The sequence below is a fragment of the Typopeltis vanoorti genome, chromosome 20 (genome assembly GCF_054136105.1).
Source record: "Typopeltis vanoorti isolate ZY-2024b chromosome 20, IOZ_Tvanoo_1.0, whole genome shotgun sequence".
Lineage (NCBI taxonomy): Eukaryota > Metazoa > Arthropoda > Arachnida > Uropygi > Thelyphonidae > Typopeltis > Typopeltis vanoorti.
In genome coordinates, this window is record NC_143568.1 from 16,163,291 (window position 1) to 16,190,678 (window position 27,388).

A 27,388-nucleotide genomic window follows, 5' to 3' on the forward strand; every position below is an offset into this window, starting at 1 on the left:
GTTTTCTGGGTCACTCCTAATATTTCAATTGTAAACAGAAATGTCATCTACAGTAGGAATTTAAACCATTGTGCAAGTGCTAAGAATATGCCCTTTTTGTTTTCTCATGTTTATTTACTTTTTATTCATTTTAATATACATTTGATCAAACATTTATTGTGATTTACTGGGTTTTTTTTTACAGTATAACTCACCAGTATCAGCCTAGTTGTGCTAGTCTGTGTGATAATAGAAACTCTTCTGTGTAGGTATAATTAAAATTTATGCATTATATTTTTTAATTAATTAATCTAAGTTCATATCCTACTAGAGAACTTCAGCAGGATATAAGAAAACATGTTTTGCAAATGCTGCTTCATTAAATTTCCTAATCTTTGTATCTGAAGTGTTAGTGGTTAACTTGAGAAGTACATAGTTTACAAACAGTTGCATTTATTTTCATTAGATATTTAGTAGTATCTAAGAGTGTTAGAAAAAGATGCTGTGATTACATTGACTTAATGTGTAGGTTATGTAGGAGATGGTGTTAAGTGACATATGTAATTTATTATTATCTGAGACCTCGAAGGAGGCTATAATTTACCCAAACCAGCTATCATACCTTCCTTTAAATTCATTCACACTAGATGCACTCACTACCCCTAAGGGCAAATTATTTCATTCACTCACTGTTCTCTGGGAGAAAAACCTAGCTCTTACCCTTTTCTTGACTTCCATGGATGCTCCTATGTTTGCTCCCCACCTTCCATATAACGAAAAATTTCATCAGTTGAAATCCTATAACACCCATTCAAAAGTTTATAGACCTCTATCATATCATCCCTCTTTCTCCTGTTAATCAGAATCTGCAATCCACATACTTGCAATCTGTCCTCATAATCTAAATCCCATAATCCGGATATAATCTTTGTAACTCTTCTTTGCAACCTTTCCACATCTTCCTTTATCCCCTTGGAATCCAGAGACCAAATCTGCACACGATAATCCAGGTGAAGTCTTATCAAAGCCTTATAAAGAAGCAAAATGACTTCCTTATCCTTACATGTCAAGGTTCACTTCAACATCGCAATTATTCTCTGAGTTGTATTTGCAAATTTGCTATGTGACCTTTGAACTTTAAATTCTTATCCATCAATACACCAAGATCCCTTGCCTCTTCAGTTTCTTGTAGCATAACCCCACTAATATAATATGCTGCTGAAACTCTAATCACGCCAAAGTGCATAACTTTACATTTACTAACATTAAACTGATAGCCATTTTTGTTTGCCCAAATTTCCAGTCTATTCAAATCATTTTGTAATTGCTGAATATCAATAGCATCCCTGATTGCCCTGCCTATTTCCACATCATTGGAAAATAATTGCACATCTGATGATAGACCCTGCCTGATGTCATTAATATATGGATTGAACAATAATGGCTCAAGTACTGTATCCCAAGGTACACCACTGGTTACCTTAAATCTGGCAGATTCACACCCACTCTTATATACCATTCTTTGATATCTGTCTGTCAACTATCCCTTGATCCAAGTCAAGAGTTTATATTCCAATCCGGTATTTTCCAGTTTATGCAACAGCCTTTCATGTAGTATCCTGTCAAATGCCTTAGAAAAAGCCAACATTATCATAGTATATCCATTCTCTTTATCCAACTCGGCCGTAACATGGTTATAAAATATAAGCAAATTGCTAAAACATGACCTTCCTTTAGTAAACCCATGCTGCTGCTCCTTGCAGAGTATAGCATGTTGTCTATCCATTTCTGTATGTGAGTTCTTACCAACTTCTCTAAAATCTTCACTACCACATCAGAGATACTGATAGGTCAGTAGTTAGACACATCAGTGGAAGGAATGTATGAGAGTTCCCCTTGTACAATGGAATTCTCATACATTCCTTCCATTCCTGTGGTATCATTTCTGAGTTGAGACTCAAGTTACACAAATCTGTGAAAGTCCTAGCCAATTCGGCTGAACATTCCTTTATCCAACTGATATTCCATCTGTCCCTATTGACAAATTCTTATCCAGATTATTCAACAGTTCTTCAACCTCATTTTCATGAACCTCTAACTCTTCATCCAACGTAGCAGTAGCACTGTACACCATGCTACATACACCTGGTTGATAAATCTCAGCAAAGTGATCATTCATTAACTGAACAATCTCCTTATTCTTAAAGTTATTCTTCCACATTCATTCTTTCTTTTGCTTGTGGCATAACGATAAAATTCTCTTGGATTGTCTTTAGCTTGCATGGCTAATTTCTTTTCATACTCTGTTTTAGCTTTCCTCACAATACTTGTTACTTTTCTGGTCTGAACTTTATTGAGAGGAGTTATGAATTTTATTTCATAACTCCTCTCACTCTTATTCCCATGATATTCTTTCCACTTCTTGTGGATCTCTTGCTTAGTAAGGTTGCACATCCATTTCACTCCCAACCTATTTATTCTTTGAACACTAGGGATACATTGGGATACCACCTCATTCAAGCACTTTTTCAAAGATCCCCGTGCATTGCTGATATTTTTCCCATTTGGTAACTGAGTTAGAGGTTCATGAAAATGAGGTTGAAGAACTGTTGAATAACCTGGATAAGAATTTATCAACAGGGACAGATGAAATATCAGTTGGATAAAGGAATGTTCAGCTGAATGATACCATGGGACTAAAGATAGTATTCTCCTAAGTTGATCATAATTTCTAGCTTTGTAGTTCAGCATGTACCCTGTTTTAATCAGAGCTTCAATACAAGTAGATACTTCCCAAGAAAGAACAGCATGATCACCGTCACCAGTTGGTGGTAAAATAGCCATATTCTTGATAGAGACCTCTTCAGATGCTAAAAGAGTGTTGGATTTGCTATGAGAAAATCCAACACTCTTTGACCTCTCGTTCCTTCCTTCACATGCTGCTTGAGAAAGTTGTCTCGCAACAATTCAACAAATTCCTCTTCTTTCTTATCATGAGAATTCTTCTACCCAATCAATGGTTGGAAAATTAAAGCCACTCATAATGATCATTCGCTCGGTACCTAGAAGGCTAAATTGGCGATGCATTTCTTCATCCCCTGCAACTGAGCTGCCAGGTCTGTAGCAACACTCCACTATATATTTCATTCTTTTAATCTCCACTTCACACCAGATAGACTCAAACTCATTGTTTTCTTGTGTTTCTACCCTAACTGGACTTAAGTCATCTGATATCATTAGTAGAACTTCCCTTCCTCTCCTATCTCTTCTGTCATTCCTAAAAATAGTATACCCATTACACTTGATCCCACTTACCATATTTGATTCTGATAGCCAGGTTTCACTAATGCCAACAATCTTAGGGCACATCGTATTCAATAAAGCAATGAACTGAATCCCTTTTTTTTCTAATGCTCTTGGCATTTGTGTATAGACATAATAAATTACCACCTAGTCTATTCTTATAATTAGATATGCAATCTATTTTGTCTTGTTCTAGAATTTTCTCTTTTCCCTCCCCAGACATACTTAAAAGGTCCGAACCCAAAGCATATTTTTCCACTCCTTCGCCGCATGCATAACCATGTTCGAAGGCATTCATATCTTTATCATGTTTGCATACCATAGCTGAACTTTCATACACATTTTTCCAATTCCTCCCTTGATGATCTAGTTTTCCTGACTCCCTGCATAATTTAGGTCTCATATCAAGAAGTAATTTCTCCAGGCTTCTGATGCCAAATTCAAGTGCAGGCCATCATTCTTATACAAGTTCTTTTCTGCCATCAAATACACCCCACACATCTAAAAACTCACATCCATATCTTCTACACAGCCTACGTGTGAAATTGTTTGCTATCATCACCCTCCTTCTTAACTCAGTACTGTCATATCTGGGTAGTTATCCTACAATTTTTACTCTCACATTTCTTTCTCACTTCCAACAGACCTATCATATCTTCTCTCATACTATATTTGTCACCACTTAAATTATTAGTACCTACCAGAACTACCATTTCTTTTACTTTTCTTTTTCGGTTTTCAATTATGTTTGTCATATTTTTAATTTTTGCTCCTGGGAAACTAGAAGTGGTGACTCCCCCAGCAAGTGCAAATTTTAAAATTGAGTCACCATACCATTTACCTCTTTTTTCTTAGATATTAACTGACTTACCTTGTTGTTATTAATATTTTGATTACCAAGTTCAGTATTTTCCTGCCTGTTCTTGTTCTGACCCTTTTTCTTATCCTGTCTAAGTTTAGTCAAACATTTTCCCACCTTTTCGAATTCCCTGGTTGATTTTCTAACAATTTTTTTTAATCGAGCTATTTCTGATGTCAATATATCCTCAGATAAATTGTTATCATCACTGCAGCAGTACTTTTGTTCATCAGGACAAACGCTCTCCTCAGTACCAACAACTTTTGTGACTGCCTTGTTATGATGAGTTTTCGGCACCATTTTTAAGAGTAGTAAAACTACTAATATTTCTGAAATTATGTTATAAAATGCTGTAGTACAATAACTATACTAAAAAACTACAATAATATACTAAAAATACACAATTAAATCTAAGAAAACACTTGATAAATCAACAAAAATCACAAATGTTTCAGGAGCTCTCTGACAGCACATCTTTTCACCTGATAATCTCGACACAAGAATAATTTTGATGGCAGAAAGAATCTGTCTGCAAGATGGGACTGTATTTGAATGAATCTGATGTATGTGCATATGGGATGAAGTGGAACAACAAGAATTCTTAGAGCGAAAAAATAAGCAGTTGTGTGTGTATGTAATACCGAGACAAGTGACTATAAATGTCAGAATGAATGATTAAAAAAAAAGAGTAATGGTATGGAAGGATGATCCTAAATGTGATTGGACACATGTAGGTAAAAAACAGCAGCAAAAAACTCACCACATGCCAAATGGCATTTGTCTTCTGGTCTTTTGCAGAGGTCATCAGATGTAACATCTGTGCTTTCACCTCTCACAGATGGCTCCTGCATAGATGACCAAGGCAAATTAACCTTAACCATACCAGAAATATCACCACATGTCCCTTGTCTTTCAGCAAAGAAACAGAAGGATCTTAAGTAGCTTACACTAGAAAATCTTTTAATCCTAATTGCATCTCTCCAATTGTACTGAGAACTAATGCCTGTCCTACATCATCTCACCAATGTTTTATGTTCAGCTGGTACTTATCCCATTACATGCAAGCAAGCATATGTCTAAACCTATTCCAAAAAGAAAAGGGAGATAAAAAGTCTGGCATCAAGCTACCAACAGATTGCCATCACATCTGTCCTCTTTCAAAATAATGGTCATCAACAGTCAGCTTCTCCCTGCCTAGAAGCCACGGTTAGATCTGAAATGGGCAACCTCACTTACGATGAAGTCACCCATCCAGAATCTAACAGAATATGTCCCACTAAAAGAGCATATTTGTCCTTTCAGAAATTAAGTTCATGTCATAGAAAAATTTTAATCATGATCAATAAGATGAAAGAAATATTTAGTATGAGTCTAAATTAAAATTGTGAATGTAAAATAATCAAAGAATATATGTAAAGATAATTGCTAGTGATTATAACTACCCATGCAAGAATGTCAGCATACTGCCCAAGAAAGGGCAAAGGTCGCTCAGATGCCACCGTAGTATGTAAGCGCCCGTGGGTGCTAGTTTGTGGAAAATATCTAGAGGCACGCGTTCCCGAAAATGGAAAGCCCCGTATGGCGGTGCGATGAGGTCACCCAGTCGGGGATGAATCGAAAAGCCGAATGTGCAAAATCTAACTTGAAAAGAGGGCGCTGGAAAGGGAGAATATATGCAGCAACACAGGTCTGAAATCCCCCCATTTGTTTGTTCCGGTTTTCTCTCCATGTGCTCCTCAGTGGTCGACGATGTCCAACTCCTACGTTCCCGGAGTTGACTACCGTAAGTCCCGACAAGGCATCACAGCAGAGTACGGCAGATAAACTTGCGGGCCATCGTCAAAGAAAGTGCACCGATGTAATTCTCGAAGAAGCGAGTGCCAGACTCAGAGTACACGTGACTCCCACGTGGCAGCAGATCTTGAACAACAAAGTTTCCCACCACGAAGGAAGGACAGAAGAAATTCCGAAATCCTATGCAGTGCAGATAAGTACTTTACATGTTCTTTGTCCCTTAAACATTAGGATGATTGTGAACGGAAGAAACATCGTGTTTCAGAATGAAAATTGAACTCTAAACATTAAGCAGATTATAGAACATTTAATTCTCACTAGACTTACTGTCCAAGAATCTTGAATTTGTTAAGAACTAATGTTTAGACCCATACGAAAATGGAAACAAGATGTGTTTTTGTGACTAACGAGCACATGATCAACTGTGTATAGTATTATAACCATTTGAAGGGAATATTCTATGTAGAATTGAGAAATTGTATGTTTAAGGAATGAGAGAGTGAGTGAATCTTTAGACGATTTAACTTAGTATTGCTTACATTATGCTTATGCCTTGTATTACTTGTGAGTTCATTAAATGTTTTATAGTTTCATATATGTGTGATCAGACTATGTAGACTGACTCTTACCACTCATAAAAGTTACGAACCTGTTCAATTGTATATGCGCGTGGGGATACCCAGAGTAATTTAAGAAGGAAGGGCTACGACTGCAAGATTAGAACACCTACGACCTCTGTTCAGTTGTAACCACATTGGTGGCATCTAATTTCTGTGACCCCATGGGTTAAGATATTCTCTGTACCTAAGCTCAGGCTAGCGCAGTATATAAATTCATCTGAGAGGAAGGGGGATGCCTCACACAAGTTAGAGAGTAGGTAGTCTAAGGGCCATTAGCGAACAGGACACGTATAAGAGAAGATAAAAGGGGATAATAAATAAAACAAAGAGAACAAAAGAAGAAACACATAACAACATTTATGTTATGTCGACTTTCTTCTAATATATTTACCTTTTAGTCTTATCATCCATATACTCGTAAGACTCTCTCTCAGGTATCACGTGGTACCTCTGAATAACAATGGAATTGCCTCAGGGTCGAGCCAATACCAGAGTATCAGAGTATCTGAGATCAACCTCTCCTAAAGCACTAAGAAATTTATTTTTTTGCTGCCCCACTTAGGGCTTTAGATTAAATACACTATATCAATCAAGAGGCGATCTCTTGATTGATATAGTTGACTAGATTGCACTTAAGTGATACCTTGACCTTGCAGATGTGGCCAAATTCTCTTCTTTCTAATTTCCCGCCTAGGTTCGTATTAAGTTTTATAAGAGGTGCATCGGATTCCAAACTACAGATAGTCTCAATTGGATTCAAAAGCAAGATTTATTGAACACTATAATTACACATATACAGTACATGTTAGCTTAGTTTTCATTCTAAGAGAGTTCCTGACAATTAGGACATTAAAACACTCTAACAACTTGCAGATATTCAAACTGATTATTGTTATTTTAGCAATATAAATCTTATCAACATCAAAACATTCTAACAGCATGCAGAAATTCATACTGGTTATTTTATATTAGCAATATAAATCTTATCAACATTAAAACACTCTAACTAGGCATGATATTCACAGCTATACCTTTCCAATCCAGTCACAACCAAACCACTCTAGATAGCATCTATCCCTCTTACAATCTTGTCATTAATATCACCCTTTACTCTGAATTTTATTATAACACCTTTTAAACACATAACATAATTCGATTACATAAGGAGACAGTAAATTTACGGTAATTATCTCAAGATCACTATATCTGTTCTATATAATACCATTAATGTTCTTTCCTCTGAAATACAGTGCGGCACAATTCCTTTCATCCATAGCTAACAAATTCAATAAAGTCAACTTATCTTTCTTGAACTGCATCACATTAATTGACCTTCAGGAATCTATTTCTCCCTGACCGAAATTTCCATAGGTTCCTATCTGGCTTTCTGTGGACGACTGGGCTTACACTCGCTTCACAGGACTATGGACTTCGAGTTTTCACTGATACCTCGATCAGAACCTCCGGAGTGGAGGTGCTGCCTCCCCTCTCCAGCTCACAACACCAAAGACCAACACCATGAGATCAGGAACAAAAAAAGCCTCATGTTGGGGGTTCTTGACCCTTTTATTTCGCCTTGGTTCCTGGCGATTCTCGCACTCCGCAATGTCCACCTAGCGCTTTCCTGTAGGTCGACGTCGCAGTGTCCAGCTTTCTCCACTACGATTCTCGTGTGCCATCGGTATGCGATTGCTCGGGGCAAACCACTCCCGGCGCGTTACTGCTTCGTGACCTTTGGATTTACATCCATTTTAGAAATTTGTGCAAGTCATTCAACAACATCTAATACTTATGGCTCTAACAAAATATTAAGTATTTACATTTCCACTGTTATTTACACAAACTAGTGAGTGGTCTTTTGTTGAAATACTAGATAAATAACTACTTGTTTTCCTTAAGTTTGAAGCATTTAACATATTTACAAAGCTGTATTATATTGCCTAGAGACAAGCATGTGTATTTAATTTTCTTTTCATTGGGTTATGCATGTTAAACTGTGATAAGATTGGAGTTCCTAAAACCACAATCTATCACATTTTAACACACAACTTATCCAATTACATGAAAGCAAGCATATGTCAAAACCTATTCCAAAAAGAAAAGGGAAATAAAAAGTCTGGCATCAAACTACCAACAGATTGCCATCACTTCTGTCCTCTTTCAAAATAATGGTCATCAACAGTCAGCTTCTCCTGTGCCTAGAAGCCACCAATTAAACAATGATTATATGGATTCTTGTACATATCACCCACCACGGAAAGATTTGAAGAAGCATGCTGTTGTTCTTGACATTTCCAGAGCCTTTAATCATATGTCATCAATTAAACAATTGATGACATATGATCCGATTATAGAGTGCGATGACACAGGGCTTTCTTCACCTGATAGAATTGATGACCATGTGAAATTTTAGAACGGGATATACATGGAACTGCAAAGTAAGAGCATTATAACAAATCACAAGGTATTTTAAAGCAGTATTATGTCATCTGAAACTGCAAGGGAAGGAGGAAAGTGATACCTTACTTTATGCCTAGATTTCGATAAAGCAGACAGGAAATAATCAAAGAGCACAGTTATTAAATAAGAAATACATAAAATGGAAATGCTAGTGAGGAAACCTAGAAGAAATATGATGAAAATATGTGAGCAGTACAAAGTGTAGACTAAAAGAGTGACAGGTTATTGTTTTCTCTGATTATCTGAGAAAAATAGCAGTGAGGGTCATTTAAAGAAATTCCAGAGAAAGTGCATGATATTTTGCTGTGTGGCAAGTAAAAGGAAGAATAGCATACTATGAGTAAAAGAGTAAAAAATCACTCATGCATACAGAAGATAATGTGATTGACAATTATAGAACACGTAGTTGAGTTATTGAGCAATGATTTTGTCACAGTGTTATCTTGCAAAAATAATACAGTATCTAATGTTGTGTGGAAGAAATAGAAGAGAGAGAATGGATGAATTGATTATTTAGAGGTGCTAAAAATATTGCAAGATCTTGATGTAAATATGGCTGTGAGATTATATCTGCACATATATTAAGGGGGATGTATGGATTTATTTGCCAGTACTTTTGATTTGGTTGTTTAATTTGAATTTTAACATTGGTAGGATCTCAATAGAGCAAAAAAAAGTGCAAGATAGTTCTGTTACATAACAGCAGTACCAAAACAAAAAATAGCTGTGCAAAGTTTTTAAGAAGTGGATTTTGAACTTCAGAATTGGTTGATGGTAATATAATCCTCTGGAGGATGAGGTGAAGATCATTCTTTAAGAATATACTCATCCTTAATGTCTTAGTAATATATGATCATTTTTATAATAAAGTGAATTAGTTAAAGAAAGTGGGAGGTATTGTATGGGAGATTATTTAAATCAAGAAAATGAGATGGAATAAAAAGTTTGCAATATGATTTGTATGTTAATGATATAGAAGATATGAAATCATGGGAGGTGGGGGATATCCAGTTGTTTACTAATTTTGAATGGTGAGAGTGATTCTCATATATATGGGAATCCTTTAGGAGGATTTGAGTAGATTTAATGTTTTTTATTGTTTTTATGATGAAAAACAATAGCTTCTCTATCACCGACTAGTCAATTTTGCTGAACCTTCGAATAATCCCATGAGGTATCCATCACTTTTGCAATGTATTCTCTGAACTTCAAATCTGTCCACAATTAGTCAGATCTCTGGCTTCTACATTCCCAGTGAAGTATCCCAATCCAAGTTTCATATGATACAGGTCTGCAATCTCTTCAATCCAAAATATATAACCATCACTTGGCTGCACTACATTTTAGACAATTATTTTTCCACAGCAGAAAGCTAAGCATTTCCATTCAAAAATTTACCCAGATCAGAAATTCAAAGCAAGTGCTAGTTGGCTAGAAAAATTTAAGAAATGCCACAGTATTCAGTGTCTATCAATATCAGGGAAATAACTGTCTAGTGACATTTCCACCATAGAACCATTCAAAAAAGCTTTTTTAGAAAAAATTCATGCAGACAAACGTTTTCTTTGTTTGAGGTTGTTACCAGAGGAAACTCTAGTTCACAGAAATGAAACCTCAGTGCCCACTCGAAAAATGTCCAAAGAGCATATCACAATAATGCCTTGTGCAAACGCCTCAGGAAAACATAAATTAAAGTTATGATTGGAAAATTAAAAAAACCCAAGGCCATTTAAGAGCTGCTGTCTTTCTGTTTTGTACCAAAGTCAATGTAAAGGATGAATGTCGAACTTTTTTCAAACTGGTTTCACAACGATTTCATATAGTCTTATTTAAATAAGTTAAAAAAACTTATTTAAAATCCCAGAATTTAGAACAGAAAGCACTTTTATTATTGGATAACTGTCCTGGACATCCTCTGACAGATGATTTGATTAGTGAGGACGGAAATTTTTCGGCAATGTTTTTGCCTCCAAACTGTACTCCATGTTGCAACCAATGGATCAGAACATAATACAATCCATTAAATTAAAATATCGTACAGATACGATATTTTAAATGTAATTTCCCAAAATTATGACGTTACTCAAATCAATAAAAAATATAAATTTGAAGGATGTAGCATTCTCAGTTGCTGCTTCTTGGGACGCCGTCGAACCCGAAACAATTCGAGCGCCATGGAAAATGTGGCCTTCTAGAATTTACCAAGATAACTATGGTGATACACAAAAAGAGGAAATTCAAAACTTGCATAATTTGGTTAAAAATATAAATCCAGATGTTGAAATTTCACAAACAGATGTTACAGAATGGATTACAAGTAGAACCAAAAGTGAATTCAAAATCAAATCAGATACTGAAATTATAAATATGATGCTACAGAATGAATTAGAAGATGAAGATGATAATAAAGAACTCAAAGAAAAAAAGTAAAACATGAAGAGGCAGTTAGCAGTTTTAATATAATATATGTATAGACTGGACTAAGCAGAATGATATGCCATTCCACAAAATTTTATTGCTAATGCAGCTCCGAGAAGAAGCATTTGAAAAAAGTTTAGCTTCCAAGAAGCAAAAGAAAATCAGTGACTTTTTACAAAGAAATAAAAAAAAAAAATTTTTTTGTGTCATTTTGTGAAACTTTTTTATGTGTGTTGCATACAAGAAAGTGAAATTTTTTGCACAATTTAAGTTATGTACTGAACTATGCAATTTTGTTAAATCAGAATCCTCAACAATACAGGTACATACAAACTAAATTTTTTTGCTAAAATAAACTTGTGTACTGTATTATTTTTTAAGTTTTACATTACAGTAGCTTTTTTTCTATCTGTTACTTCATTTATTTACAGAATTAAATTGATGTACCATTAGAATTTCATTATTTTTGTCTTAAACACTAGTTGTTGTTGTCTCTTGGGGGAAAATTCGCTAATCCAAACGAGCACGGTTTTTATTAATTCAGATTAGCGAGATACCACTGTACTTAAAGACGTCATCCCTATAATCACTTTATCAAATGATATATCTATTGTGTCACCACTTCACTACCTATTTGCAAGAGTTAATTTGTAGCCTACGTTCTCTTAGTCTTCATATTTAACATTTCTCATTTCTAATTATCCCATTTCTTACAAAAAATGTAAGTAAAAGACTATAGATTGGGACTCCTACTGAATTATGATGCTTAGTGAGGGTACTCAGTAATAAATACTTGTTACCAGGAATTTTATTCAGACTTTGTGTAATGTAATCGTTTTTTAATAAAGTAGCAGTCTTTCATATGTTAAAAAAAAGGAAACAATCTACATACTACAAAGTATTGGATCAGGTCTTTTTTTAAAATGGTACAATTAGAGCATTTATTGAATTATATCATAAATTGGAATATTTATATATTTTGCAAAGATTTCAGGGACTACAAGTATGCAAATATCATCAATTCTAGTATATTTCTTAGTCAGCTTTTCATGTTTTGCAATTTTATACTTAAGCACTTAAATATTCAGATTTGAAGTTTTTAATGCATATTTTATTTCCAACAGTGCAGCAGATCTAAGAAATGAAAAATTAGCATATCACCAGGAGCATGAAAAACAGGTGGGTTAAGTAAAAGAGGGAAAAAAACTTTTTACTGATTTTAATCAAAAACTTAATTATAGGCTGTCTATTGTAAATATAAATTGCAAGATTTAATGTTTTCTTTCCTTAGATAAAAGAAAACAAAAGAAGATTGAAAGAAACAGGAAGTCAAACTGAGTAAAGCTCTTTTGTTGTTGTTTTGTTTAAGTAAACTTATATATACCATACATAATTTTTATAAATGCTTTAAAAAGAAATTTGTAGTTATAACCACATATGGATTTCAGCATTATACAGAACTTAACATTTGCATATCAGTTTTCTGTTGTCGATTTCTTGTTATATTGTAGATAATGTACAATGACTATAACTAGCTACTAACTCTGTGAGAGACTGAAAGTTATTAAAATGATGATAACATAGAATGGATGGCATTGAACATTGTGTGCTCATATTTTTTAGAATAATAAAGATAGTAATTTGTCAGGAGAGGACTAGATGGTGCATTACAGATTTTTCAGTAATATTTTTCATTTAGCAACATGAGAGAAAGTTATTATTTTTATCATGTCACTTCTCAGCTTTCTCTCAGGAGAAGTCCTGGAATGTGTCCATCTAGGATGGGAGGGCAAGAACTTTGTGAATTACTCAGATTCAGATTTATACCTTTATAGTATATCTAACATCTACCAAATATGTTTATGATAATTTTTATGAGAAGAAACTGGAATACCCAGCAGAGAGAAAACCAAATCCACAGTTTGATTGATATACACAATATTGTGGCCAGACTGATGCACACGTAACACAGGATACACCTTCTTCCTCTCTTTCAGATTTCAGTTTTGGGACCACTGTTGTTCAATTTTTATGTTAACAATATTGGGATGGGTTTAACTAGTGATGTGCAGCTATTTGCAGATGATTCAAAACTGGGGAGAGCAGATGTTATGAGTCAAGCTGACGTTATGACCTTACAAGAGGACTTGAATAGGTTGCATGAATGGGCAGGTAAGTGGAACTGTCAGTTCCATGTTGAAAGTGTAAGAATTTGAGATTTGATAAGCAATGACAGGATGCAAAGTTATGCACTTAGTGGGAAAACTTTAAAGGAAGTAGAGGAGATGAGAGATCTAGGAATGATGGTGGACAAAGTCCTGAAATTTAGGGGTCACACTGCACAAGTTGTAAAGACGTCACATTGAATAATGGCAATGATGGGGAGGACCCTTACATGCAGAAATAGAGAGGTTATGATGCCATTGTATACAGCCTTGATCAGGTCTTATTTGGATTATTGTGTGCAGATTTGGTTGCCAGGTTTTCATGGTGATGAGGATATGTTGAAAAGGGTCCAGAGAAGATTCACAATAGTGGTCAGGATCTTTTGGAATGTGGAGTACGAAGACAGATTGAGAGAACGTAAGTTGTAGAGCCTCGTGAATAGGAGGAAGAGGGGAGATATGATTGAGACATTTAAGCTAGTCAGGGGTTGTTATCAGCTTGACATGGAAGAAATTTTTCATGAATGGCAGAGGGGGCAGAACAGGAGGCCATCACTGTATAAGGAGTGAGGAGAAGGGCTTTTGCATAGAGAGTGTTTGGTGAGTGGAATGCATTGCCTGAGTGTGTTGTGAATGTAGACACATTGAACCAGTTTACAGCATGGTTGGATGAGCATTGTATGCAGTATTGTGTACCTCCCACGATGAGTCTCTGACTCTATGGAGGTCAGATGTTAATATTAATAAAATTCTTGATTTAATTTTATATTTATTTTGTATTTTATACTTCTGCACAAACACAGAATAGTAGTTAAGTTTAAGGGAGATAGTAAATCCCGTATTATTCTACAGCCGGGTATGAAACTCGGATCGAAATCCTAGTAGAATAATACGGGATTTACCATCTCCCTTAAACTTAACTTATGTCACCGGTAAAATAGCATTTTGGCTTGTTACAGAATAGTAGTTGTTGAATATTTCTGAAACTAGATAACCATTATACATGGATTTTAATTAAACTAATTTCAACTATCAAACACTTCACAGATGAGTTGGATGAGTTTAACTCAGCTGTTAGAGTTATAGAAATTCACTGCTGGCTGTTGCCAAAGTTCTTTTGAGTATGGACTCTGGTCCTTAAGAGTAAACAGGTGGACAGTGAGTTGTGGGAACACATCTCACTGTCTATCCTACTACTCAGTTCTCCAACTACACAGAATGACACTACTGCTACCATCAACATCATTCACTACCTATCACCACCATCAACAGTATTAGATCATTCATTGTCGTAATTTATTATTCTTATTCGTGACACCTCCAAGGAATCCGTAGACTCATTGCGGGAGGACACCTACTGTACAATTCTCTGTCTTCACCACTACACCGAACCTCTACTACCCATCAATGCCATCTACTGCCTGCCACCACCACAACTTGTATTTTTTGTCTGTAAATTGTGTGTGTTCTGAAGGGCTGATTTGTCTGTATGAGGGATAAAAAACCTTTTTTTCTCCAGAGTTTCTGGAAGAAAAAACCATGCTACTTCCGTATGAGATCGGCTAAATCACCTTCAATTGAAAAAGCCCATATAAAGATTCCTCCTGTCACGACAAGAATTGAACTTAGGCCTTTTCTAATCGAAGGTCGGTGTCGTTCTTCCAATTGTGCTACGGAGGCGCTTACAATTTTCATACATTTCTTCCATTCCTGTGATATTATAACTTGAGTCTCAGCTCAGGAATGTAAGAAATGTATGATAATTCCATTGTACACGAGTGGTGCAAAATTGATGTGTCTAACTACCGACCTATCAATCTCTGGTGTGGTAGAGAAGATTTTAGATAAGTTGGTAAGAACTTGCATACAGAAATGGGTAGACAGACAAGCTATAGAATTGTATGAACCCATTGTATAAATCCACTTTACTAAACCCATGCTGCTTCAAGAAGCAGCATGGGTTTAGTAAAGGAAGGTTTTATTTCAGCAATTTTCTCATATTTTATAACAGTTTTATGGCCGAGTTGGATAAAGGGAATTTATACACTATGGTAATGTTGGACAAACATATCTTTTACAAACATATTAATTTTAATTAAGAAATTAAATTTTCTAATCTAAGTTTTAATATTTAGTCGTGTATTTTTAACCTTTAATTTTAAATTTTAGTTGTCTTAATTTTTGTAATTTACTCTTTTATGGTTATTCAGTTTCCTATGATTCCAAACAATTTATCGATGATGTATTATCTCAGCTACATTCCAAGTTATAAATTTAAAAGTTAAAGTTAGAAACATAGAGTACTCCAGGTCTACCCCAAGGTATATGTCTTAAAATGCATTATCTATTCCATAATAGTTTTACTCATTAAATCACAGGTTAAAACCAGTGTTCCAAACAGGGGGTGCTCCTTAGCAAAATACGCTTGCTACATTATATTGATTTTAATTAGAGGACTTCTGTAACTAGAGTATAGAAATTTCAGAAATAATATAGCGTCCAGAATTATATTTTTCAATTTGATCTTTTAACCTACGTGTGAGATACTTCATCTGCCAATAAAAATTGGCAGATGAAGTATCTTCACAATTAGACTACTTATATATAGAGACATTTGACTATCAAGCTTTTAGTTCCTAAAACACACAGCACATTCCCATTTTGAATGTGTATTATTCCATGTATTATGGGAAGGGGCGCTACCCAGACCAGTTTCAAACACGAATGATGTCAAATCAGTGGGGGATAGACCTGTGCTGATACACATAACCTAATTCAATAGCAGAAATATAAATCCATATCCAAGTAGCAAAATGCTTTATTACTAGAGTATTAAAATAATCTGGATGAGAGAAAGTTATAGCAAATTATTTCACTTCATCAAAAGAGTAAATTATACCTAATACGAAATTATATTCTTATCAATTATAATTTATCCTTTACCCAACCATGAACAAAGAAAAGTGTGCATGTGAAGTATCTTTGCAACTAAACTACTTGTGTAACAACTAAACTACTATGGAGTATAGAGACTACTCCATATCAAACTCTCAGTATCCCATAATGGGTGTGAATATTGTAATCTCAGTTGATCTCAAAACAGGTCTGGGTAGTGACCCTTTCCATAATGCATTTCACAGTATGCACTCAGGAAGAAAGTCTGCATTTTGTGAATTAAATCAACTTGATGTGAAGTCAGCTGCCTGTGTTCAAGTAGCCTAGTTTTGAAGATAATACATGTACAGACTTCTGTTTGTTAATCACTTGGGTAAAAGAATTTACATGCCTCTGCCTGTTACATTTTTTTTCCCCTGTGGAAATAGATTATTTTATTTTTTTGCTCAGTTTACTTGCTCCTGTGGCTGCCTACCCCTAATTGCATGTACAGCACAGATATGCTGTAGATTTTCAAACCTTTTATGTGTTGGGTTGATTTAAAAAAAAAAAAAAGTTCATGTGTAGTTTAGTTATAAAGTAATAGTCACAGCTAATCTTGGTTATCTCTGTGTCTCAAAATGCAGATTGCAAGGAGTGTACCATCAGAGAATATCTGTAGCAATTTGTGCATGTGGTGTGACTACTGAACTGAGCTCTGAAATGGCACTAGCCTTGTCATCTTGATTGCATAAGTGAACAACTTTGTATATTTTTATAAAAGATAATTGCATTTTTGGATAAATCATAGAGATGCACTGAAGAATAGTTAGCCCAATGAAAAATTCAAAGTCCCAGAGCATGCTTCTTATGAATATCTGCAGGAAATCATGATTTTTTTTTGGGGTGTGGGGAGGATTATTATGGTGGCAAGTACATGCTTCTTCAGTCTACCCCATTGAGCTAGTGTCAGAGCTTCACACAAGGTTATTTCTTAGAGCAAACTTAAGGAAGATCAGCTTTTTCCACAGTAGTAGGTTATTATTACTACATGAAAATCTACATTGAGTCTTAAGAACCACATTAACTGTTATTCACACAATATCTATCTTTATTATTATTATTATTATTATTACTATTACGTGACACTTCCAGGGAGTCCAAGGACTCATCGAGGCAGGGCACGTCCTCGACAACTCTGTCTCCACCACTCAATCCACCAATTGTGAAAATACTACTGTCCATCACCACTAGTATTTTCACAGACAATCACAAACATCCATGCTCATGGCAGCATTCAAACCCGCAGCCTTTTGGCTGGAGAGCGAATACGCTAACCACTCAGCCAACCAAGTTGGCGAACTCGTTTGATAGAGCACTCGCATCTGACTTTAGCGATCCATTCTGTTCATTCACCACTCTTCATGTGGAAAATTTAACTTCTCATACTCTTAATAACCACTCTCTTATACAATTTCCAAAGGTAAAATCCTTTTTCTTCTTGTAATGTATTGAAAAATTTCTTCTGAATCAGTTCTATAAAACCTTTTTCCCTTATTTTCACCTAACATATAAAACCTGTCACTGTCTTGTCACTTGCTTCTTTGTCCTCATCCCAAGAAATCCAAGTGACCAAATTGGTATATATTGATATAAAAATGAAACAACATAATAGTAGTAAAATAGAGAAAATTATGTGAAATTATCTTGAATATCTTCTTTTTCTTTTCAGCCATTTTCTGTCCACTGCTGGACGAAGGCCTCCTCCAGTTCTTTCTGCCTTTCTCTGTTCTTGGCAATTGTTGACCAATTCCCCCCCCCCCAACAAAATTTGACAATTCATCACTCCACCTTCCTTCAGGACATCCTCGGCCTCGTTTCCCTTCTTTTGGAATCCAGTTCGTTAGTATGTGGGTGCACGCGCGCGCACACACACACACACACATATAATACCATAACCTCTCTGAGATTGAGGACATATCAGTCCATTTGCAGTCTGTTTCAATTTGTGAAGTGATGTTGAAATTACCTTAATTTTTGGCAGGTTTTACACTTCAATGTACAAACATGATGAAAATGTGAATTTTGATATTGCATAAATCTTTGTTATGTCTATAGTCATCTTTGATCAGTTAAAGACCCATGTTGATAGCTAAAATCTTTTTTAAATGTATTATACAGAATAAATACAGTTTATCATTTTGGTTTCCCCTCAGGCAGTGTGAATATCATGTGACTTATTATATAAACTTAAAAAATTATCATATTCACCAGCTTGTTCTTGTTCATTCACTAGCCAATTCTCTGAACTGGCTAGCACCTAGGTGCCTTCATGGACTCTGCATTTCAATTATTAAAACTGGAATGTTTTATTTTTTTAAATGCTAATAAGTGATACGTCAAAATTTAGTAGTAAAGTAAAATATAGGAAAAGTATATAAGTAAAATTTGCACTGGATTATATTTTACCATTTATAAGTAAATATGCTAATGAAACTTGGTTATTTAATAAGACTTCTGCCACAGGAAAGGCTCTAAAGCAAGAGGAAGGAGAATAAACATGTACCATTGCATAAGGAAGAGAATCAAAACAGAAACATCGAACTACCAGCTGGTTTCATTCTTGTAGTTAATATCTGTGGTCAGGTTAGTTAGGATATAGATACAATAGTGCAGTCTAAATATTCTAATAATTCTCTTTAGCTTAACCATGCAGGCTTCTAACCATCAGAAATGACTAGTGGATTATTCAGATTAGGAGATAATATGACTAGTAGCCAAAAAATGCAAGTTGATGTGAGTGATCTCTTTTTTACATGAGCCATTAATATTCAACTTTTATGTTAATAATAAGCACCTGGTGAAGTTGTGATTATGGTGATAACATAAGCAGATCAATGACTTGACAATTCAATGTTGCTAAGCACAGAGTTTTACATTCTGAAATGCAGAGAAATACAATATCTACGAAACTATATTGCAAGATCTAGAAGATTTTGAGAGACTGATAAGAAACTAAAGTTCCTGGAATACGTTGCAGAAGTTAGGAAAACAGAGTGCTAGATTACTGCAATGGTAAGGATGCTGATAAATTGAGACAGAAATATTTGTTTCACTGCATGAAAATAAGGTTTTGATTTAATTGCTTTTTTTGGCTTATCGAAGGTTATTGCATGAAAATTTGATTATGTGATTTTTAAGATAATTAAGGAACTCTAGAGGTAATGAGACAAGTAACTAAGCTACGATTAATGTTGGAATGTTTTCTGTGAAGTTGACTGACTGATAATGTTCAGAGCTTCTGAATAGAAGATAGACATGATAGAGATTTATAAGATAATGATAGTTCAGCAGATAAATATGGAGAAAATTATTCATGGTCAGGGTTTGAGATACTAGGGCAGAAGGAAGAATAAAAGGCAGTCCATACATTTGAATAAAGAAAATGAATTATATATCCAGAAAGTACTCCCAATGTGTATGATGAATGCAGAAACAGTAAAACAATCAGATTGTGCTTCTGGTAGAGGTTTGTCTCTATATAAGGATTTAATAATACTAATAAATCAGTTACATGATTGCAGTTTCTACCAGCATCTTAAGGAAACAGCGTGAAGAGAGTTTATTTATTTACAGTATTCAGTAACAGTTTATACCCTTCTTGTTTCAGCATACCACAAAGAAGTCACCTTCCATGGGAACAAGAAACAAGATTTGCTGCTCCTCTATTTGGAAATGCCAGTAAGTATCAGTCACATGCCTGCACAAAGTATATATATATATATATATATATGTATGTATCTATGTATGCATGCTGAACTATTAGTGAGGATTATTAACATTTAGTAATTATTAGATAAGTACAGGTATCCCTTGCTTAATGCGGCAAAATTAATTGCGGCAATCCCTTAATATTATTTATATATATTAAGTTAAATTAAATATATATAATAATTTGATTAACACACCTTTAAACATGCGGAGCTCACAGCTGATCTGACAGATACATGCAAAATGTTTAATATAAATATTCTTACACAATTCAGTGTATAGCTTGGAGGTCGTGAGTAGCTGTGCATTCATATGTTACGAGTGATATTCCACACTGTTTTTTGCTGTCAGTATAGTATGGTTTAGTTGTTGTTTTTATAATAAATAAATAAACCATATTGTATTACTGAAATAGAGAGCCAAAGGCTTATTTATTTTACATGTCCTCTAGGAGATGTGCTTTACATTTATGGAAAATACTAAGGAAAGTGATCTGGAGCTTACTCCACGTTTACTGCGAGTTGCCCATAAGGTTGCTTATACTTGCATCTGCCGAAACTTTTAGTTTCTATATATTCGGCACGAAACTCTTGTAGTTTCTATATTCGGCTATGAAATAATGTTGGATTCAATATTAACTTAATTTGTACCATCATGTATTATATTTGCAATGTTTTTTCTTTATGTTTCATTGCTTGTTTTGCCAAGGTCTAGAGAGTCATTTTGCTTGTTATCGTAGAATTTATGCCGATTAAAAAAAAAAAAAAAAAAAAAAAAACTGTTCAAACGACTCTTGATAACTTCTTTTGATAAAAAAATTGCAGTAAATAATGTAGGTACAAGTATTTATTAAACATTTACTTTGCATTCATTTTTTATCTTTCCTAAAAGAGTACCATATAAAACGAATTATTAATACAGTAATCGATCATGGACGAATTGTAATTTTTACCATTGATTATCAGATTGAACCATTGATTAACGTGATTTCGATATACGCGGTAACATCAAGGGATTAATTAACTGTGTTAATCGAGGGATATCTGTACTTTCATTAATAGTTTGTGTTTCCTTGTAGTTTTAATAATTGGAAAATAGAAACATATTAGTATTCAGATACATTTCATATTAACTTTATTTTTTTTATCTGTTCTTATCAGTAATGTAGAAATTTCATTAATCAGCTATGTTCACCCCCTCCCCTCCCATTCCTTGCCCCATTACTCTTTCCAAGAGCAAATTTACTGCATTTCTTAAAATGCTATTTTTGCTTTATCTGTCTATTTCTTTATGAGGACATTACAGCAAACAGTCTCTGGTAGTACATCTGTTCCACTATCTATTTATATTCATTATAACTAATTAATAATGGAATCACTCACATTGATTTAAATATTTTATTTGTAGAATTTTTAGTTATGTTTCATAGCCATTTTCAATACGATTATATGTAAATAATCAAAAAAAGAGAACATCATTTCAATTGAAAGCACATGATATTATATGCACTATTGGCTGCAGGGGAATAGCTATATCTGTATTAATAGATATCCAAAAATAATTACAATAAAATTAGTAAATAAAATATTTTTAATATAAATAATTAATTACAATACATGGAACATATGAATGGTGAGTATTTGTATAACTTCCCAATACTGAGAAAGTTTAAGGCAGTTGTTTTTGTTGAGGGTTGGATTATGAATGTGTGCTTCACTTTTTTTGTACAGTCTTTCCAAAAGAAAACTTTTATGTAACATTGGTTTTGTTCAACTGCTAAACTAGATTTATTGGGTTCTTTAAGTGAATATATTCATGATGTGCAGAATGAACAGTCTGTCCATAATAACATGAGTTGCAGGAGCAGGGGATTATGTAAACTTTTCTTTTTGTGATTGTTTTCCTATAATTGTATTGAAAAGACTATGAAACATAGCCAAAAATTCCACAAATAAAATTTTAAGTTAATGTGATTCCATTATTAATTAATAATAATGAATTCTCCCATTTAGAATTGATTTAAAAATCGAAACCTATCTATATATAGTGACTTTTGTCTGTTGCATTTCATGATGGATTTTGATGAAATTTGCTGTATGGAATCCTCACATTCTCTTAAGATTGAAAATTCTGTATTTTTTTTGTAGATCCAATCTGCTTGGTTGAATGGAATGTATGTTTGAGCCTAATGAATTCAGGTGCAATACCATTATCTCTACATTGTACCAGAAACGTTAATCTGTTGATGAAGTTCTTCTGTTTAATATGAAATTTTAATATGTGCATACAAGATGCCCAGTACATCAATTAATTAGGAATGAAAAACCACACTGCCTGAGGCATAATCTTGCCCTCATTGGTTATGAACCCTAGGCAGTCAACAAAATTCTGAATACACCTCCTACAACTTCTGGACTCAAACAAGATTTTAAGAATGCAATCATGCTATCTTACATCAACAATGTTACAGGCACAGTTGCTCCATAAATACAACATTAAAATGGCTTTTTTACCTTTGCATAAACTCTCCAGATTCTTAAATCCACCAAAACACCTCCACATAATCCCATGAAAAAACTAGGCATTTATGAGATTCCTTGCTCTTGTGGCATTTGCTATGCAGGCCAAATGGGAAAATTGAGAGAGAGAGAGAGAGAGTGAACTGCAAGTCTGATCATGTAAGAGATGTCAAAAAAAGAGTGTACTATAAATCAGGTATGGCATCCCATATAACTACCACAGGCCATCAAGTAGTTTTGCAACAAACAAAAATGACTTATATTGATCATAATTGTTTTATTAGAAAGTTCAAGGAAGCCTCGGAAATGCTGTAATCCCCACAGATGTAAACAAAAATCAAGGCTATATCAAGTTTGGTTTGCTTTCACCAAAAATCTAACTGCCACAAACCTAGGATACAATACGCACAGTGTTACAGAACATAACAGCAACACATATGCATGTAGAAAAAAGCAGGTGAGATCTTTCTAAGCAACAAATACAAGATGTTATATTCAGGAATATAACAGGAAAACAAATAACAATCAGGGAAAAGAAAGATAGCTATACTATTAAACACTAAATATGAGAAAAATATTCTTGAATAGGGCAGTATCAAGTAGAGTGATGTGGACTAATATCAGAATAGGGAAGTGGACAATGAGACTTATTTGTGCTCCCACAGAAAGTTCTAATAAGCAAGAAGTGGAGGAATTTTTTGAGGCTTTAGAGAACACAACTGTCACAATGAAAAATGAAAAGTTGGTCCTTGTTGGAGATCTAAACAGCAGAGTAGGAAATGATTACCAGGCATGTAAGAATGTTTTGAGAAAATTTGGAGAAAGATAAAAGCTATTAATAATAGTAAGTACCTGCAAGATTTCTGCTTAGCACATGGGCTAGTTATTACTAACACTATGTTCCAGCATAAAAATGTAGACGCAGATACATAAACCTTTTTCAAGAAAATCTGAAAGCGTTTGAAAACAAGAACCAACCCAACCTTGGAGAGTCAGTGGCAAATCCTTAAGAAAATTTTGATTGATTGAGCCAGAGAAGCATGCAGTGAGGTAATCTGCAAGGATAGAAAAATCATGTGGTAGGCAAAGAGTACAGTATTTATAGGAAGGATAGAGAGAGGAGGGGGGGGGGGGCACATGTTCAATCATGCCACAATCTAGTGTTTATTCCCCCCCCCCACACACACACACCTCAATACAACAATGCTTATGCAGCCATTCCCATGCAAGAGCAGTTTGTGATTATAACAGTGCCAAGTGGGACTGCCTCTGTGACTTCTATGTCTCATTCCCATGGTTGGACTATTGCTTCCAAGAACTCCATCCTCCTTCAGAGCTTATGCTGAAGCCCAAAATAGATGCAAAAAAAACAATCAATGCTTCCAAGTCAGAGTTCGAAAGAGCAAAAAGCAGGAAACTAGTAGCCTGTCCAAATGGCTTCACACTTTGCTTCCAATGCATGCATAACTGACAATGGTAAATGCCTCCCAACCATTCCAGATGCCCAACATACAACGTCCCTTACATCCTTTTGCCAGAAAGAGATGAGAAAAAATACTGTCCAAATTAGACACAAAAAAAGTCTTTTGGTCCTGATGGCATTCCTCCACTTGTCCTGAAGTTTTTGCACCAGAACTAACTCTTATCTTATATCGCCTGTATGCTCTCTTACTCCACTGGTATCTATCCCACAGCCTGGAAATTGCCTATATTCAACCCATTCCCAAGAAGGGCGACGAGTCACTGCTGTCTAACTATTGCCCTATCTCGTTCACTTCAGTCCTGTCTAAAGTAATGGTAAAAATCCTCAATTCCCAACTCCTACACTACCTTGAAGGCACCCACCTAATAAACAACTGCCAGTATGGATTCTGTCACTGCCAATCAACAGGAGATCTGCTCAGTTTCACCCATCTCTGGACAAATGCCATGGAGAAGTTTGATGAATCTCAACTTGTTGCACTTGATATCGGCAGAGCTTTTGACCGGGTCTGGCTTATGATAAGCAAACTACCATTGTCTGTCTGTCTCAGGACTTCTATAGTTGGATTGCTAGCTTTCTGTCTGGATGCACGCTATGTGTGGTGATGGATGGTTCTTTATCCTCTCACATTCAACTAATGGCTAGGTTCCACAAGGTTCTGTCCTCTCGCCATCCCTCTTCCTTCTATATATCAATGACCTACTTCGGCTGACAGCACATTGCACTCCTCCCTTTCATTTGATAAACTGTACTCTACATAACTCAACCCACTGTCCTCAATTCTGATCTCCAAGCCATCCTCCAATGAGGTTCAGATAACCTAATCAATTTCAATGCTAATAAAACCCCGTTCTGTTTTATTTCTCATAAAAAAAGAACCATGGGGATACTTGAATTATCCAAACATTGATTGAGTATATATGAAATTGTGTGAGAAGAATGAAACTGAATTTATTGAGCTGTTGTGAGACAACTTCCTCAAGCAGCATGTGACAGAAGGAACTTGTGGTCAAAGAGTGTCAGATCTGATTATAGCATCAGAGAAGGTTTCAGTTAAAGACATAACTATTGTGCCTTTGGTTGGTGACAGTGATCATGTAGTACTTTTATGAATGTTCCATTCAGAAAAGGTTACATGCTGAACTACAAAGCAGGAAATTATGACCACCTGAGGGGTATGCCAGGTTCTGTACCATGGTATCAGTTATTGGATGGGAAGGATATGGACAGTGCGTGGGAAGTGTTTAAAAAATACTTCAGTGATGCAATATCAGAATGTCTCCCTAGAGTCAAAGAATAAGTAGGGTAGCAGTGCAATGGAATGTTTCATCTAATTAAGCAAGAAATTCATAAGAAAAAGTTGAGGTAGAAGGAATATCATGTGCATAAGGATGATGTCAGTTATGAAAATTACAAGGAGCAAGCCAGAAGAGTCACAACTGTTGTACGGAAAGCTAAGTCTTAGTATCAAAAGAAACTGGCTCTGCAAGCCAAAGATAATCCAAAAGAATTTTATCATTATGCTGCAAGTAAAAGAAAGAATGAATATGAAAGAATAATTCTGCTGAATGCAGATGATATGAGGGTGACTGATGCCGAAGTGATTGTTCAACTAATGAGCAGCCATTTTGCTAAAATGCTATCAACCTTATATATGCAACATTAAACTCACTGCTACCTCTGGACCATATGAGGAAACTTGTGTGGATGAGGAAATTGTAGTGCTGTTGCACAAACTTAATGAGAATATTGCAATAGGAACTGACAAGATATCAGCACGGATGCTAAAAGAATGTTCAGATGAACTGGCTATTCCCTTTACCAGGCTATATAATTTGAGTCTCAGAACAGGGAAGATTCCACAGGAGTGGAAAGAATGTATGGTAATCCCATTTGCATAAGGATAGTGCAAAGATTGATCTATCCAACTATTGAACAATCAGTATCTCAAGAATGGTGGTGGAGAGGTTGGTTAGGGCTCACATTCAGAAATGGGTTGACAGTAAATCTCTACTTTGCAATGAACAGCATGGGAAGGTCATGTTTTAACAACTTGCTCACATTTTATAATAATGTTACCACTGAACTAGACAAGGGGAATGGATGCTCCATGATACTTTTGGATTTTGCTAAGGATAGAATTATCCTTAGCAAAATGGGATTGGATTATATATCAATCCAATGGGATAAAATATGGGATTGGATTATAAGCTATTGGCATGGTTAAGAGGCTGACTTACAGATATCAAAGAGTGATATGGGGGTGGGGATGACTTGTGCACAATTCAAGGTAACCAGTGGTGTGCCTCAAGAATCAGTCCTTGGTGCATTGTTATTCAATCTGTACATTAATTAAATTGGGAAGGATTTGACATATGACATACAGATATTTGCTGATGATGTAAAGATAGGTAGGGTAATGAGGAGTGCTGCTGATATGCAGCACTTGCATAATGATTTGAATAGGCTGGAATTATAGGCATGTGAAAATGGTTGTCATTTCAGTGTTAATATATGTAAAGTCATGCACTCTGGCGTGATTATATATCCAAAGTCATATTATATTGGTGGGATTATGCTTGAAGAAACTGATGAGGCTAGGGATCTTGGAGTTTTAGTAGAAAGGAAGTTGAGGTTCAAGGGTCACATTGCAAAAATTGTAAATTTTTGCTATGTGACCATCGCCGCTAGAGGGCCAGGTGAACGGTCGTGTTTTTAGGGAGCTCCCGAAAGCTAAGTACAATTTTGAATGGAAATTAGAATATATGTTAAAATCATAACGTAATATTGTCTAAATTTGGTAGCTTGTTGTGTCTGTGTGATTTTGGTGTAAATTTCGTTAATTAATTTAGTATTTAACGATACGTTTCATAGATTTGAATATGGCGCCAATGCGACGTAAGATAATGGCGTCCAAAAATACGATGCCATTGTTCAAAAACTATAATGTGAGAGAATTTGTCCATTGTGATGTGTGTGGAATGTATGCATTCCCAAATGAGGCTGGAGTTTGGATTGAAAGTGATAGTGGTGGGAGAATGTGTAGAAAGTGTATGCAAAGTGAGGAGTCGAAGTATGTGTCAGGTTGTGAGACAGTTATGGTTGAAGAAAGCCAGAATGCGAGTGAAAATAGTGGCTTGATA

At 35.1% G+C, this 27,388-nt stretch overlaps 1 protein-coding gene across 7 annotated transcripts in view; it reads left to right on the forward strand.

The window, feature by feature from the left end:
- LOC150095252 (uncharacterized) overlaps window positions 1–27,388 on the forward strand; it is a 542,725-nt gene that overhangs the window by 340,212 nt on the left and 175,125 nt on the right. For all 7 annotated transcript variants that reach the window (XM_090410531.1, XM_090410526.1, XM_090410528.1 and 4 more), the window contains 4 exons: window positions 185–244; window positions 12,558–12,612; window positions 12,725–12,771; window positions 20,143–20,213. In XM_090410531.1, coding sequence (XP_090266657.1) covers window positions 185–244; window positions 12,558–12,612; window positions 12,725–12,771; window positions 20,143–20,213 — 233 coding nt within the window. The remainder of the gene's footprint in view (window positions 1–184; window positions 245–12,557; window positions 12,613–12,724; window positions 12,772–20,142; window positions 20,214–27,388) is intronic.